This window comes from Exophiala mesophila (assembly GCF_000836275.1).
Source record: "Exophiala mesophila strain CBS 40295 unplaced genomic scaffold supercont1.4, whole genome shotgun sequence".
NCBI classification, from domain to species: Eukaryota; Fungi; Ascomycota; class Eurotiomycetes; order Chaetothyriales; family Herpotrichiellaceae; genus Exophiala; species Exophiala mesophila.
In genome coordinates, this window is record NW_015622507.1 from 1,140,425 (window position 1) to 1,153,565 (window position 13,141).

General features: G+C 49.9%; 6 protein-coding genes across 6 annotated transcripts; 3 read left to right on the plus strand and 3 right to left on the minus strand.

The window, feature by feature from the left end:
• Nucleotides 1-777: 777 nt before the first annotated feature.
• PV10_05632 (uncharacterized protein) lies at nucleotides 778-3,149 on the minus strand. The gene is made up of 2 exons (XM_016370328.1): nucleotides 2,383-3,149; nucleotides 778-2,331 (listed from the first exon to the last, which is right to left on the minus strand). The coding sequence occupies exons 1-2, from the start codon at nucleotides 2,586-2,588 to the stop codon at nucleotides 1,185-1,187; spliced, it is 1,353 nt and encodes a 450-aa protein (XP_016222621.1). The 5' UTR covers nucleotides 2,589-3,149; the 3' UTR covers nucleotides 778-1,184.
• Nucleotides 3,150-6,464: 3,315 nt separating this feature from the next.
• Nucleotides 6,465-7,395, plus strand: PV10_05633 (uncharacterized protein). Its single transcript, XM_016370329.1, has 4 exons — nucleotides 6,465-6,624; nucleotides 6,722-6,813; nucleotides 6,872-6,948; nucleotides 7,020-7,395. The coding sequence occupies exons 1-4, from the start codon at nucleotides 6,532-6,534 to the stop codon at nucleotides 7,145-7,147; spliced, it is 390 nt and encodes a 129-aa protein (XP_016222622.1). The 5' UTR covers nucleotides 6,465-6,531; the 3' UTR covers nucleotides 7,148-7,395.
• On the minus strand, nucleotides 6,849-7,989 carry PV10_05634 (uncharacterized protein). Its single transcript, XM_016370330.1, has 5 exons — nucleotides 7,881-7,989; nucleotides 7,764-7,825; nucleotides 7,543-7,689; nucleotides 7,350-7,457; nucleotides 6,849-7,298 (listed from the first exon to the last, which is right to left on the minus strand). Exons 1-5 carry the CDS (start codon nucleotides 7,921-7,923, stop codon nucleotides 7,287-7,289), a joined length of 372 nt encoding a protein of 123 aa, XP_016222623.1. The 5' UTR covers nucleotides 7,924-7,989; the 3' UTR covers nucleotides 6,849-7,286.
• Nucleotides 7,990-8,153: 164 nt separating this feature from the next.
• Nucleotides 8,154-9,145, plus strand: PV10_05635 (uncharacterized protein). The gene has a single exon (XM_016370331.1). It carries the CDS (start codon nucleotides 8,261-8,263, stop codon nucleotides 9,026-9,028), a length of 768 nt encoding a protein of 255 aa, XP_016222624.1. The 5' UTR covers nucleotides 8,154-8,260; the 3' UTR covers nucleotides 9,029-9,145.
• PV10_05636 (histone H3-like centromeric protein cnp1) lies at nucleotides 9,046-10,146 on the minus strand. Its single transcript, XM_016370332.1, has 2 exons — nucleotides 9,728-10,146; nucleotides 9,046-9,665 (listed from the first exon to the last, which is right to left on the minus strand). The coding sequence occupies exons 1-2, from the start codon at nucleotides 9,852-9,854 to the stop codon at nucleotides 9,316-9,318; spliced, it is 477 nt and encodes a 158-aa protein (XP_016222625.1). The 5' UTR covers nucleotides 9,855-10,146; the 3' UTR covers nucleotides 9,046-9,315.
• Nucleotides 10,147-10,577: 431 nt separating this feature from the next.
• Nucleotides 10,578-12,609, plus strand: PV10_05637 (uncharacterized protein). Its single transcript, XM_016370333.1, has 2 exons — nucleotides 10,578-11,053; nucleotides 11,105-12,609. The coding sequence occupies exons 1-2, from the start codon at nucleotides 10,841-10,843 to the stop codon at nucleotides 11,657-11,659; spliced, it is 768 nt and encodes a 255-aa protein (XP_016222626.1). The 5' UTR covers nucleotides 10,578-10,840; the 3' UTR covers nucleotides 11,660-12,609.
• Nucleotides 12,610-13,141: the final 532 nt, after the last annotated feature.

Here is a 13,141-nt window from a genome sequence, read left to right on the forward strand (position 1 = left end):
ATGGCTGAGGCCAGAGCACAGTTGTCTCACAGGAAAACCATTAGACAATGATTGGTGGAGTCGGTTGAGCAAGCCCCAACGAACTACTGAGCGCCATACTTGCTCTGACAACTGCCTTTGTCCAGAACTCGGGGCAATTCTGGGGTCATCATCGTCATGTATAAAGCCAATTCAGTTTTGTGAGGAAGTGGTGGTTTAGAAAAGGATAAATCCACATGAAAACAGTAGAATCGAAGAGCCAATCATGTCGCTTCTAAATGAGGACTAATTCTAGTTCTGGTTAGCTTTAACGCGACATTCATCACAGCCAATCATAGTTCGTCCGAGGTTGACGCGTTTCTATCGTACGGTACACATACGGATACTCCTCCTGCTGACATGGAGACTTGGTAGAACCCTTTTTCTCAATGGAGAGGCAGCTAGAGTGCAAAAGTGCAAGTGCAAGAAATCTTGTGTGGCGAGGCTTCTCGTCAACCTCGGATCTATAACCTTGGATTTGTGGGGGAGTGTTCGGGGTATTGCCGATGCAGATGGTCCATACGGATATGTCTAACCTCGACTGCCAGGGCAAATTCAGCCACGTGAAACGCTGACAGGATCTGGAGTAAAATTCATGCAGGCCACGAAGGTAGGGGTCCATGAGTCTACGGATATGCATACACGGTTACACTTTTGTTCTACGACGCCCAAATCCCGTCAAACGGGAAAAGACCCAGATTTTCTGGAGGACATATAGCTGAAGCCATGACGTTGTTCAGAGAGCAAAGACGTGATCATAGAGTAACCTTTCATTGAAAGCTAAGTATGCAGCCATTCCTGAATCAATTTGACCCTCGACATGCTCCTGTTCAACCATATTGTCGCCCAAAAACTAAACCCCACAGTCGCTGTGTGATATTACAACAGTCCTAGTCCAGCCAGTACTCGGTATGCCTGGTGATCGTCCAGACCTTGCATCCATTAATCCCTCTCAAACAACAACTCCAGACATTTCTCGTTCCGAAAGCATCCCATCGTGACTGTCAACAAAATCCTGGGCAGGGCTGCAATATTGATCAATTTGAGAAAAGAGACGAGACCCAGCCATAATGAAGGCACGATTGCAGTAGGGTCGTGAGTACGCTAGTTGTGTGACACCAGCTCATCGGTGCCAACACGAAAAGATCTTGAAATCCATGATATGCTCAAGAGTGGAAGAGATCCCAGGCTCTCGCACACAAGGACAAAAACTCATCCTTCTTGGCTTTTTGTGTCGCAGGGCTATCTCTCCCTTCACCAAAAGGTCCACTATGGCGAATCGGATCTGGACCAGGACCCAGCGGAGGACTAGAGCCAGCCTCATATTCGTTCCGACTTCTTCGGCGGCTGTTGGTGTGACCGATCGGTAGGTACTTGTTCGGCGTCAAATTGTCGCTTCGTTCAATATGGGGCGATGGTGGAGTTGGAGGTTGGTGGCCACCGTAGTGGACAATTTTCGGCAGAAGATCTTCGCGCCCACCAGTCAGCTCATGCACAGCTTCCTCGGCAGATCTGTACTCTCGAGGTCTATCGAACAATGGCGCCTGGGGTTGTGACATGGGATGGGCTGTCTGGGGAGGAAATCCTGGCGAGGGCAGTGGTGGACCATGGGTATGAGACGGGGTTGAGTTGGCGTGTAAGAAGCTAGGTCTCCCTGGACCAGGATTGAGTTCGCTTGCTCCAAAAACATCTGTTATGGGAGGAAGCCGGTTATTTGTCTGAACTGCTGGTATGTGATGGATATGTGAGGTCTGTGACATATTGGAAGTGCCATTTTGCACTTGTCGCGATGGAGGGTGAGCATCTCTGCCTGTAAATGTCTGGTTCAAGGGAGCAGATTGGATGATGCGTTCGTTGGCAAAACGTTCGGCCGCCGGTGGAACGATGGAGAGCCCTGGAGGAGGGCGTTTCCTGGAGTTTGAATTCGGCGTCTTGGAAGGGGGAGCATGAGGCTGTTCAGTATTTTTGCCAGAATCAGGTTGCTCTCCTCTCGCAGACTTGAGTAGTCGAGCCTGTATGATTGATCGCTGTTGATCTCGAACACTGATACTTCGCTCCAATTGTTCACGCATCGCAGGGTCTTGGGTTTGGAACCCTGGTGATAAGCAGGCAAGGCCAACATCTTGTAGAATCAGCCCATCCCTTGCAGTCATCGGAGTAGCGGAGGGTTTTGAGTTCAGGGTCGTTGTGACAACATTTGTGTTTGTATTCAGATCGAGTTTCTTGGGCCGGTGACGGGTGCTGGCTTGCAGGGAAGGAGATGTTGGAGGTTCCTTTTTCACAAAGATTTTAGGATTTCCAGCGCTTCTAATTCTAGGGAAATGTCAACGCGGGCACGGCAGGACAAGTTGGACGAATACTCACGACCTGGGAGATCGCTTGCCATCAGAGGGCGTTCTCTCATTCATGTTGTAGCTCATACCAGCCTCAGCGGCAGTCTGTAGTTCGGCGGATCTCTCTTTCGCTTGTACAGACGTTGAAGGAGCCAGTGGGGGGTAGCTCCTTGGGCTTGGATTATGGTCGAGAGGAGGCATGGAGACGACCGTAGCAGATGCTACGACGGTCGACATGGCAAATTCTGTGGGGTGGGAGTATTCTCAAGTCTTAGAGGAGTGGCGAAATGGTCGACGTGCGCTCGGACAAGGATCTGCGGAGTCGATGGGAGGCGATTGTAGGCGTTGCCAGGCCCGGGCAAAGTCCACGACAGTGGCTATGACACGGTGAGTTGTAGTGACTGAACACCACTGTCGAAGAAAATATCAAACTGCTAAACGAATGGCCTCCCGAACTCAAGTAACGAGAGTAGACTCGGGTGTAGAGTAGCGCAGGTGTCGCGGCAAAGGACCAAAGGCGGGTCGTCCAAAGGTGATGGGCGAGGAAGGAGGCCTCAAATAGTGACAAGAGGCTTTGGTGACGAGAGTTGGTAGAGTGCAAAGCAGCGAGCGGCTAGCGTTTGGGCGTGCTAAAGGACTCTGAAGATTGGCTGAAGAAGAGGACAAAAAGTGTGGTGGTAGATGCGAGTGTACGAAATATGGATGGCGGGTGGAGGAGGAGCTTAGAGAGAGACAAAGACTGACAAAGCGTGTCGAGAGCCAGACCGAGACTCGCGAGGACCAGAGTGGGAAGGAAATACTGTAGCTAAAACGACCATGCACACTCTGCAGTGCTAGTTACTAATTAATGTTGGTGGGCAGACGCGGTGGGACATGGCTGTAGAAGACTCGACACAGAACAGGGGGGCTTTTAGTGGACCTTGGGAATTCATGGAGATTTCAAGGGTCTCCAGATCTTCAGGCTTCAAGGTTGCAAAAAAAGTCACGTTTGGATAGACCTTCAGAACTCTGGAGCATCAGTGCTTTTGAGGGCTTGAGGCCCGGCACGACTGGCAGGCTGACACTTCCTTGTGCCCGCCACAGTCGTCGCCAAATCCATTTAGCAAGTCTACTGCCTGCCCCAACTCCATTCTCAGACATGCGAATTTGCCTCTCTGGCCTCTCCCAGTTTCGCAATCATCCATGCCGGGGCGATCGGTGGGTTCGGAGTCACCATTGGGGGGCATTTGGGGTGAATCCTAGGCATTATCGGCCTCAGCATTCTCCACTGGTTACAGATTTAAGTAGATCAAGATGCGACTATTCGGACTGTGAAGCTCGCTTCTGAGTTTATGGGTGCCATACTACGCTATCGATTCAATACCTAGGTAAGTAAATTTCTTGTCCTGCCCATCTCTGGTGATCCCTTTCAGTCTTGTGGAAGTGATGTGTCCTCGGCCATCTTTTTGGACACGACAAGGTGTCAGAGGCTCAGAGCCTGATGGGCTTTTGTCAGGCTAGTCCCTAGCTTGCTTCAGGCGCCTGTGAAGCTTTCAAAGTTCAGGGGTGAGGGGTCGGAGTCCTCCCCAAGTAGGAGCCACTCGTGCCACTCTTGGAGGATGTCTGACGCACTGGAGGGGCCGAGGGGCGCGAAAGGCCCTGTGCTCCAGTTAAAGGCCGACATCTGCTGAGCACCACGCAATGCTCTTCAGATGGGCCCAGCCGAATGGACGCTTCTAGCTGGCTTGATGCTGACCCATGGATCCCAACAGCCTGACCACCATGATATTGCTTTCTGGACCTCAAGCCCGTTTCGAAGATGATTAGCGTGCCGATGGTCAGAGACCAAATCGCAACCATTTTCTCACCCATCTCTTCCGATGCGAGCTGCGCAGGCTTCCACTGGTCTGGCATGACCATTAGGCGACTACTACACGATGAAGCCTCAAGGTGGACGAATCAGATCAGCCCAGACAAAATCAGAAGCACTCAGGCGTCACTTTCGTCTCCTGCATTTCTTGTCCTTACCCGTGTCTTCTTCCCAAAAAGATGATCTCGTGCCGAGGGTAAGGCATCCTGCGGCAAAGAACGTTTCATCTTGAGAAGCGTTTCTCGTTCCTACAGCATTTACCATCACTGTGATTACCTTAGTCTATGTTTCCGATTCTGCAGCTCAAAGCAGAGCTGTTGCACTCGTCCTCGCAGATCACCGTGGACATCCACGCCCACATATCTGAGCACATAAAGTACAGTATCTGTGAAGTGTGCATCTCATTCGAGCAATGCCATATCCACGCGGTCGGGCTGCTGAAACATGCCTCTAATGGTGCACAGACATTTGCTGTCGTAGGCGAACTTAAAGGCATCGATACCAGATAGGTGGATCCGCACGACGTTTGCGGTAAGAATTTTGTTACACATTCGGGGACTTTCATTGATGTAATTGCCAGGATATGGTCTGCCATGAGGAATAAAGACAATAAAAAGCGTCGTATAAGCGCTTAATGGGAGAATATCATCCTACGGAGCGAAGCGACGCAGGTTCTACATTGGGTTTAGTCTCCTAGTGTCCTACGGAGCGAAGAATCTGGCATCCGGAAAAACTGGAGGAGAGTGCCCTAGAGGAGAGTGTATAGGAGTGATTTCTAGAGCTCTGTAGGCGACTTAGCGTTAGTTGCAGCTGCTACTCGCTACATATATTTTACCTACGTAGCCGAGTGTGCGTCAAAAAGCGCACCTTGATTCGGTCCCAAAACCATCAAGCCATGAAGCGAGTGTCACACGCACCATCTGTCAGATTTACGACTCTTAGAGGTACGTATGTATTCTAGATATGCATGCATGCCATGCGGTCCGAGTTGGCGTGACTTGCTGTAGGTACAGTAGTACTCGTAGTGCAACTTATGGGTACCTCTGCAGCTGTTAGCCCTCTGCATCATCGCAGGGGTTACAAGTCCCTGACACATTATGACGACGAGAGCTCGATAGGCTGATTAGTTCCTGTGGTTGTCCACAGTGCTTCAGACCCCGAGCAACATGAACTGAAACATTGCCATAGTTTGAATCCATTTCGACGGACATTGCGAGAATCCCAACCCTGATCTCAGGTGGCTCCAATATTGATTGCCCCAAATATCCAAATCTCCATGCACACATGGGGACATTCCGTGACAGTCCAGTTGGCAAGAAGGAGTCCACACACATGAATCAATCCAAGTGACTATCAATCAATGTTGTGTTCCAGATACGGAGTACGTCAAATCGACAGGGACGTTCCGGGTCTCACATCTCGCTAGTTTCAGGTCAGAGGGGCCAATTGTCTTTGGGGGATGCTCAACCAAATCCACGAGGCAAACAGACTTGGCCAAAGCCTAGAGGAATGCGTTGTGAGTGGCTCTCTCGGCCCCTAGGAAGCCCCCTGCAGATCCGAGTCTAGGCGTTGTACGCTCCCAATCGGGGGTGGCAAATGAACAAATCAGAAGCCTGTCCGAGACGCCGCCAACGCCTGGACGACTCGCTTTGAGTCTTTGACAGAGAAGAGACGAAGCACGCGCCTTCCTGCTTCCCTCCAGACCCTCTGGCTTTAACTATCCGTGGCCTAGACTTCGATTCCATCGCCAATGGCCTTGAGTCTTGATTGCAAACACCACCTGGGAGCAGGAAATGGCGTCTTCTCTCCGCTCTCCGTCTTGAAGAGATATCGTAGGCACAAACATCCGATCGATCCATCAACAGTAATCGATAAGCAGATACCTATGAGTCCACTTCAAGCACCTGCGCATCCGAATACTGGTACACCATCTGGGGTTTGGCTACGCGTGCTACAGGAAGTCATCCAGAGCTCGTCCAAAGCCCATTCCACGTATCGTAACCAGATGAGGGATGCCGCAAGATGATTACTCCAAGATGCACACTGTAAAGAATTCCTAGTCATTTTAGAAAACACTGCTACTTCAAGGACTGTGCACAATCTGAGTATTTTAGGAAGGCTCTTCATGGCGAGGCTGAAGATGCAAGGCTACCAAAACCTTTTATCCGCAAACTAGTTCTTAAATAGGCTAGCACCATTGGAGGCAACGGTGCACTCGACCAACCATACAAAATCTTCAGATCTGATTCTATCAAAATTTATCTCAGCAAGTCAAGACTAAAAGACACCCATTCACAAACTTGAAATCACTCAATATTCCAAACGGCAACAATGTCTGAGAAGGATCACGATTCACAACTCGAAGACGCTGAATATGACCACGGGGAAGAAATTCTCTTAGGTGGTGCCAGCAAACTCGTCGTGGTATGCCACTCATTTTATTGATATCAACCCCAAGTCGACTATGAGATTTCGAAGTAAATAATGCCATTTCTTGTTCTAACATCTGAGGGATCCATAGTTGCCTGGCGCATCATCACATGCTGCGTCGTTCCAAATCGAAAAAGAAGACCACACCCTTGGCAATGCTTTACGGTATTTCGTCAATAAAAAGTACGATGCTACTTCGCAATCCACCATTACTGATCCTCAATTCTAACACATGGTTCAGCCCCGATGTCGAGTTCTGTGGCTACACAATCCCCCATCCATCCGAGACCAAGATGCATATTCGCATACAAACCTGGGGTAAGGACATGGATACACGTGACGCCGCCGTGGCGTTCAACCTGCTGGCTCATCTACTAATGCATAAATAGAGGACACCAAGACCACCGCAACAGGTGCGCTTCGAAAAGGACTAATGGACATGATGGAGGCATGCGACGTGGTCACCGAAAAGTTTACCGAGTCACGAGATGCGTTCAACGCTGCTCATGCATCGTGATCCGATTACATTTCTCTGGTTTTGGAATCCATTTGTCGGTCGACAGCATAGCGATGGCGCTTGGGAGTTGTCTGTCTTTATGCTATGTACATGTAAAGTCTTGGACTTGTAGACTAGACGAAGCCGTTCTCTTGGGTCATCAATTCCGCCCCTGTGACAAGTCAGCCTTGAACATATACCGCGGAAATGACCGGCGCCTTACCTCGAGAAAGCCCGACACAAAGTTCTTGGGCAGCGTGGCATTCTCATCCTCTTCTATTCTGAAATATTTCATGATGTGTGAATTCTGCTTCCAGAAATTGAGCGTTTCCTGTGACCAAGACACACCGTCAGTTCCCCGTTGTCTCTTTTGTCTTGTTCCTATCTCACTCCCCCCGGAAGCTTCTCGCACGCACCTGGAATTCGGCATGGCTCTGTGTAAGCAGAACATCGACTGCCTGAATGTTTTTGACATATCTGTGTTTTTCATACTCTTTTCGCACCTGAGTTCGGATTCTAGAAACGGGCATGTTTAGGGAGTACATCGACTGGATTTCGGGGCTCTGGTAAACCACATGTCTCAGCGTCAAATTCATGTGGATCTCGAATGCTATGTATGCTGTGATTCCTCTCTTACCGCTCTCAGCCATTCTCGATAGCTCTTCAGAGTTCGCCGGCGTGCGTCCGCCCAGTTAATGGCTGTGGATTGATTAGTTTTGACTTGACAGTGTGCCGCAGGGTGGGAGGTTCGTACACGAGCGCGTCCGTTGTGCGAGGAAGGTGGGATTGATCGTCATGCTGGAGAGCGCTTGTTCGCATCAGCAGCTTTGGCAAACCGCAAGAAGGAATATCGTCTGCAGCAGGCCAACAAGGTGATGTTGGAGGTCAATTGAACGCCTACAGTGGAGCTGTTTGAGCTCGGCTAACCTGCATCCTATGTTTGGCTGGTGACTACCCATTGCTTACTTGCTTCATCATCATTGGTGGAGCTTCACCTCCAGCATCTGAAAAATACTTTGACTATAGACTTCACTCCGACCTTCTTATTGACGGCAACCTTCAGTCTAGTTGACATTGTTCGTGCGGTTCAAGAAAATATCGCGTTTACAGATCCAGTGATAGTCACCACCCATCATGGGCTCGATAGGAAGAGAGTCGTCTCGCCGCACCCATACACTCTCCCGCATCACCAATGAAACCAAAGTCCAAGTCTCGTTATCATTAGATGGCGGACCGCTCGAGGCCTTTGAACGATCTGAACATTTTCCAACTCCAATCAGCACTGCTCAACGACAAAAATACCCCGACGTCACTTTCCCACTACCAGAGTCTCATCATGCCACACAGATCACAGCTACCCAACAGATCTCTATTAACACCGGCATTGGATTTCTCGACCACATGCTCCACGCTCTGTCAAAACACGCCGGCTGGTCTCTGGCCGTGCGTGCGGTGGGAGACCTAGTGATTGACGACCACCACACAGCTGAAGATGTATTTCTAGCCGTTGGCTCGGCCTTCAATGCTGCACTCGGCAAGAGAGCCGGCATCGTCCGTTTTGGGCGCGGTGATGCCCCGCTAGACGAAGCACTGTCTTGGGCTGTGATTGACCTGTCGAATCGGCCGTATAGTGTCATCGACTTTGGTTTCACCAGGGAGAAGATTGGTGATCTCAGTACGGAGATGCTGACCCATGGCCTAGAAAGCTTTGCTCAGGCGGCCAGTGTGACGCTACATGTTAAGACTGTCTATGGCCACAACAACCATCACCGGGCTGAATCGGCATTCAAGGCGCTTGCCGTGGCTATCAGGCAGTCCTGTGAGAGAAGAGCCGAAGGATCGGTGGGCAGTGGCGATGTCACAAGTACCAAGGGTGTCTTGGGTTCGAGTGTCAACGGTTAGCCAGGTTTCATTAATCATTGGTGTCAATGCAATTATAGCTTCGCTGGTTTTTCCCAGGAGCAATCCTGTATAGTCCAATTACCATATCTAAATACGCTATCATGATCCATAACCCAACGACGACGGACAGCATACAAAAGCTGCAAATGCTTGACGAGTGGCCTGCCCATGCTATCCATAGCGTACTACTCGAATCAACTTCCTTGGTGAACAGTATATGCACATTATCCAACTCCTAATCCGACAATCCAGTTCGTGATACCCAAAATTCATTATGACAGACATGGTCATCCCAAGCCACCCCAGGCGCCTCTCAAGCGTCTGGCTAATTGAATGTCCTTCTGTTGAATGGTGACTCGTTTGCCATGGATGGCACAAAGGTTGGTGTCCTCGAACAGATGGACGAGGAAAGCCTCCGAGGCCTCTTGCAGGGCTTGGATCGCCTGACTCTGCCACCGGAAACCTCCTGCACCATAAGGCACAATCTCTTCAGCAATCTCGCGTACAAGTCGAGCAAAAGGAAGCTTCAATATTAAAAGATCTGTGGATTGTTGATAACGTCGAATTTCTCGTAGCGCGATAGTCCCAGGTCGGTAGCGGCGGCGGGTAGGTGTGCGCTTTGGGATGGGATCTCCAGCTATAGGTATTTCGTTAGCTACGCCTCGTAGAATACTGATTACACTATCACCACAAACGTACGTTGTGGTCTAGAATAGCTTTTGCCACCTGTTCTCTGTCTTGGGGATGCATAGACTCCGGAGGATTGTCTTCGACCTTTTGTAGGAGTGCCGAGAGAAGGCCGCGAGGCGCTTTTGGTCTGAGCCATTGTGGTAATTATGAAATCTTTGCTACCATCCAAGGTAAGAGCCTGTGCAAAGTGATATCTCTTGTCAAGCTGATGCAAAGCCTGTTATCAAGGTGTGAATGCGGGGGGTCACTTTGCTCGGCTTCGCGATCGAGGGAGGTGCCGTCTTATAGGGCAAGGTGTCGAATGGTTCCAAATTGAGTGGCAGAATGGTCGCAACAATCTGGAGTTCAGGATACGCTGGAAAAGTGTGGAGGCGACGAAAGTGATTGAAATGATGAAGCAACGCGTCCGTTCTCGCAGTCAAACGGAGCGCGTCGCTAATGATGATATTGGAGGTTTAAAGGTCACGTTGTGGCTGGTGTCCATTATTGCCAACTGGTGTGGCTGGAAAGGCCTCGGGCGTCCATGCCCTTGGCGGCGCTGCCCTGGGTGGTTTAGGGTGTCGCATAAGGTACCTAAGGTATCGATTAGGCATCTCACAAGTCCAATGGGGGTTCCCCAGCCATTAAAGAGAGCCTGGAAGTGGAGATCTACCCGCCTAACGAAGACTGATGTGTCTGACATGCCACCATGCATCAGGTGTCTACCTGCCCAGGTACCTATAGGTTATACCTGTAGGTATAGAATAATGGCCACTGTACCCCTCGGCCCATGGAGACCCGTAGACAATCGACATCGACATCATTATTGGCGGTTCGCTTTCGCCGCCCACTTCTCCTTGCATCGTCCGCAGGCGTCATTCCGAACAAACGACACTTCATTACAAAAGGCCACTTGTTGTATATGACCAGCGTTGTCATCCTCACACGAACCTCTCCATCCCAATCCTATTGTCCATTCTGATCCGCCGACAAATATCATCATGATACCTCGAATTCTCGTTCATCCATCTTAACACAGTCGCTACCTTTATCTGTCTAGAGTGATTCCTCAATTCGAATCCCCGATTCCCTCATCGAATTCTCCCGATTATTCAACCTTTCTTCCAAGTCGTCGCCTAGATCATGGCTGCTATGCTCGGAGGAGGAGCAGGAGGAGGAGATGACGCGTTGGGCCAGTTGGGACAATTTCCTCTCGAGCAGTGGTTCTTTGAGATGCCACCATGCACCCGTTATTGGACCACCGCCACCGTTGTCACATCGATTCTCCTGCAATGCAAGGTCATCACACCCTTTCAATTGTTTTATTCCTTCAGAGCGGTTTACTATAAATCTCAGGTGAAAACCAATCCTCTTTCCGCACGTTGGGACCGCGGCTAACATACACAGTATTGGCGGTTGATAACCACCTTCATTTATTTTGGTCCGCCGTCCTTGGATTTGGCGTTTCATGTTTTCTTTCTTCAAAGATACTCTAGACTACTAGAACAAGGCTCGGGGCCTTCTCCTGCCGTCTTTTCATGGCTCCTGGTCTATGCCTGCACCTCGCTGCTGGCTCTCAGCTCTCTTACCACCTCCATACCCTTTCTCGGCTCCTCGCTCTCGAGCACTCTGGTCTACATCTGGTCGAGAAGAAATCCTGATACTCGCCTCAGCTTCCTTGGAATACTTGTTTTCACAGCGCCGTACCTTCCCTGGGTCCTCATGGCCTTCAACATGTTTATGCATGGCACGATCCCAAAAGATGAGATCTTGGGCGTCATTGTGGGACACGTCTACTATTTCTTTGCCGATGTTTGGCCAGGCCTACACGAGGGCCAGCGCCCAATGGATCCACCAGAATGGTGGGTGAGACTATTCGAGGGACGGCGGGGGGAGACTGCTGCAAGGGATATCGATGGTGACATGGCAGTTGCCGCTGCTCGCCCTGCTGAAGTACATTGAGACGAGCCAGAGCCATCTAGCGCTTAATCAATTGTATTGAAGTAGTCCTGTCGCTGCATCTCTTGACCTCTTGCAGTACTGTCACTCTTGGAACGAACTGTGCCACTACGGAATTCATCGTTATCGTCTATGAACACCGCGCTCCCATGCTAAATCACTGCTACTCAAGCAGCCTTTCACCCGACAGGCTCAAACTCTTCAGCGTCTGGACTACATATTCACACAAGGTGACCGTCAACGAACTTAGAATCGTGGCTATACCACCGTTGTTCGCCACTTCAATTTATCTCAACACTCAAGACCAGATAGAAAAGCGGGATCAGCCGCGAAGGATTTCGATCAGGCCAATTGAAAATCACGATGCTTGTGGATTGCTTTCGCTCTCTGATCCGATGAGAGCCAACAGAAAGAGGAGGTGGTTAGAGTTGTGATAGGTGCGACTCGCCAGGATCCACTATATGGGCCGATAAACGTCACATGTTCAAGGAGAAGACCTCGTTGTTCAAACTCTGGTTGACTGGTTATTGTTGGGCAAATTTTGTGTGCAAGAGGATAAGTTACAATCGTAACAGCACGAGTTGGATTCCATTCAAGTTGATGGAGTTGTTGAGCCACCGAGGCCCAAACAGAATGAGCGAGCATCTTTCGGTCATGATGCTGAGGAACCACCATGTCACGAAATCTTCTAGCTTTCTTCTCTCTTGGTCAGGATCCAACAATGCACGATCCAGCCTCCTTGCGATCATTTGGAAACATGATCGTATTGGATACCATTACCTGGTCGTTGACTTTCAAGACTGGTTGTGCTCACGCATGAGTCCTCTGACCATGGTGATCTGACGAATTAGCTCGCATGGATCTCATCATCAGCATAAAACCCGGTACGCAGTGGGACTTGGTGAGGATGAACCATGCGATATCAAACCTTATCCCACACCAGGATACTCTACAGCCAAACAATTCACAGAACCCGAATCAATTACTTTCTGCCGTCCACTTTGTTCTCGTTCTGTGATCTGTGATCTACCGATTTTGATCTATTAAGCTTTTCGTCAATCTGATCTTTCTGGTTCTTTCTCTTCTGCCTGACCCAGGGTTGATCTGAGGCACGACTTCTTGTCTATATATTCTTCTCATTTCCCCGACTTTTTCAGTTTCCATTTCTTCTTCCTTGACACCACTCTTCTTTTCTCTTTTGCCCGGCCCCCTTGTCTCTTTCTCACCTTCCTGGACTGCTCCAAGCCAGGACCTCGCCCCTTTGCCTTGGCAGGCATCGCAGCGCATATCTACTACTCCATATATCTTCTAGTAGGGGCTTTGGAGCATCTACCTTCTCGCTGGTCCAGTGTATTTCAACTTTGACCCCTTTGCTGTCTTCTTTGTGTATGCGGCCTGATCCCCCGCATACATAAAGCGATGGCATCGCGAGTGTCAGTTGAAATACACTACCAGGCGAGAAGTTGTAGACTCTGTCGCTGCTAC

Excerpts from the sequence above, each read along its gene's own strand:
- PV10_05633 (XM_016370329.1), top strand. The coding sequence starts at position 6,532 with ATGTCTGAGAAGGATCACGATTCACAACTCGAAGACGCTGAATATGAC. Across the intron at positions 6,814-6,871 it reads CGGTATTTCGTCAATAAAAA|CCCCGATGTCGAGTTCTGTG; the intron begins GTACGATGCTAC and ends CACATGGTTCAG. Across the intron at positions 6,949-7,019 it reads TATTCGCATACAAACCTGGG|AGGACACCAAGACCACCGCA; the intron begins GTAAGGACATGG and ends ATGCATAAATAG.
- PV10_05632 (XM_016370328.1), bottom strand. The coding sequence starts at position 2,588 with ATGTCGACCGTCGTAGCATCTGCTACGGTCGTCTCCATGCCTCCTCTC. Across the intron at positions 2,332-2,382 it reads GGCAAGCGATCTCCCAGGTC|AATTAGAAGCGCTGGAAATC; the intron begins GTGAGTATTCGT and ends ACATTTCCCTAG.
- PV10_05637 (XM_016370333.1), top strand. The coding sequence starts at position 10,841 with ATGGCTGCTATGCTCGGAGGAGGAGCAGGAGGAGGAGATGACGCGTTG. Across the intron at positions 11,054-11,104 it reads CGGTTTACTATAAATCTCAG|TATTGGCGGTTGATAACCAC; the intron begins GTGAAAACCAAT and ends TAACATACACAG.
- PV10_05636 (XM_016370332.1), bottom strand. The coding sequence starts at position 9,854 with ATGGCTCAGACCAAAAGCGCCTCGCGGCCTTCTCTCGGCACTCCTACA. Across the intron at positions 9,666-9,727 it reads AAGCTATTCTAGACCACAAC|CTGGAGATCCCATCCCAAAG; the intron begins GTACGTTTGTGG and ends AAATACCTATAG.
- PV10_05635 (XM_016370331.1), top strand. The coding sequence starts at position 8,261 with ATGGGCTCGATAGGAAGAGAGTCGTCTCGCCGCACCCATACACTCTCC.
- PV10_05634 (XM_016370330.1), bottom strand. The coding sequence starts at position 7,923 with ATGACGATCAATCCCACCTTCCTCGCACAACGGACGCGCTCGT. Across the intron at positions 7,690-7,763 it reads ATCGAGAATGGCTGAGAGCG|AGCCCCGAAATCCAGTCGAT; the intron begins GTAAGAGAGGAA and ends GTGGTTTACCAG. Across the intron at positions 7,458-7,542 it reads AGAGCCATGCCGAATTCCAG|GAAACGCTCAATTTCTGGAA; the intron begins GTGCGTGCGAGA and ends TCTTGGTCACAG.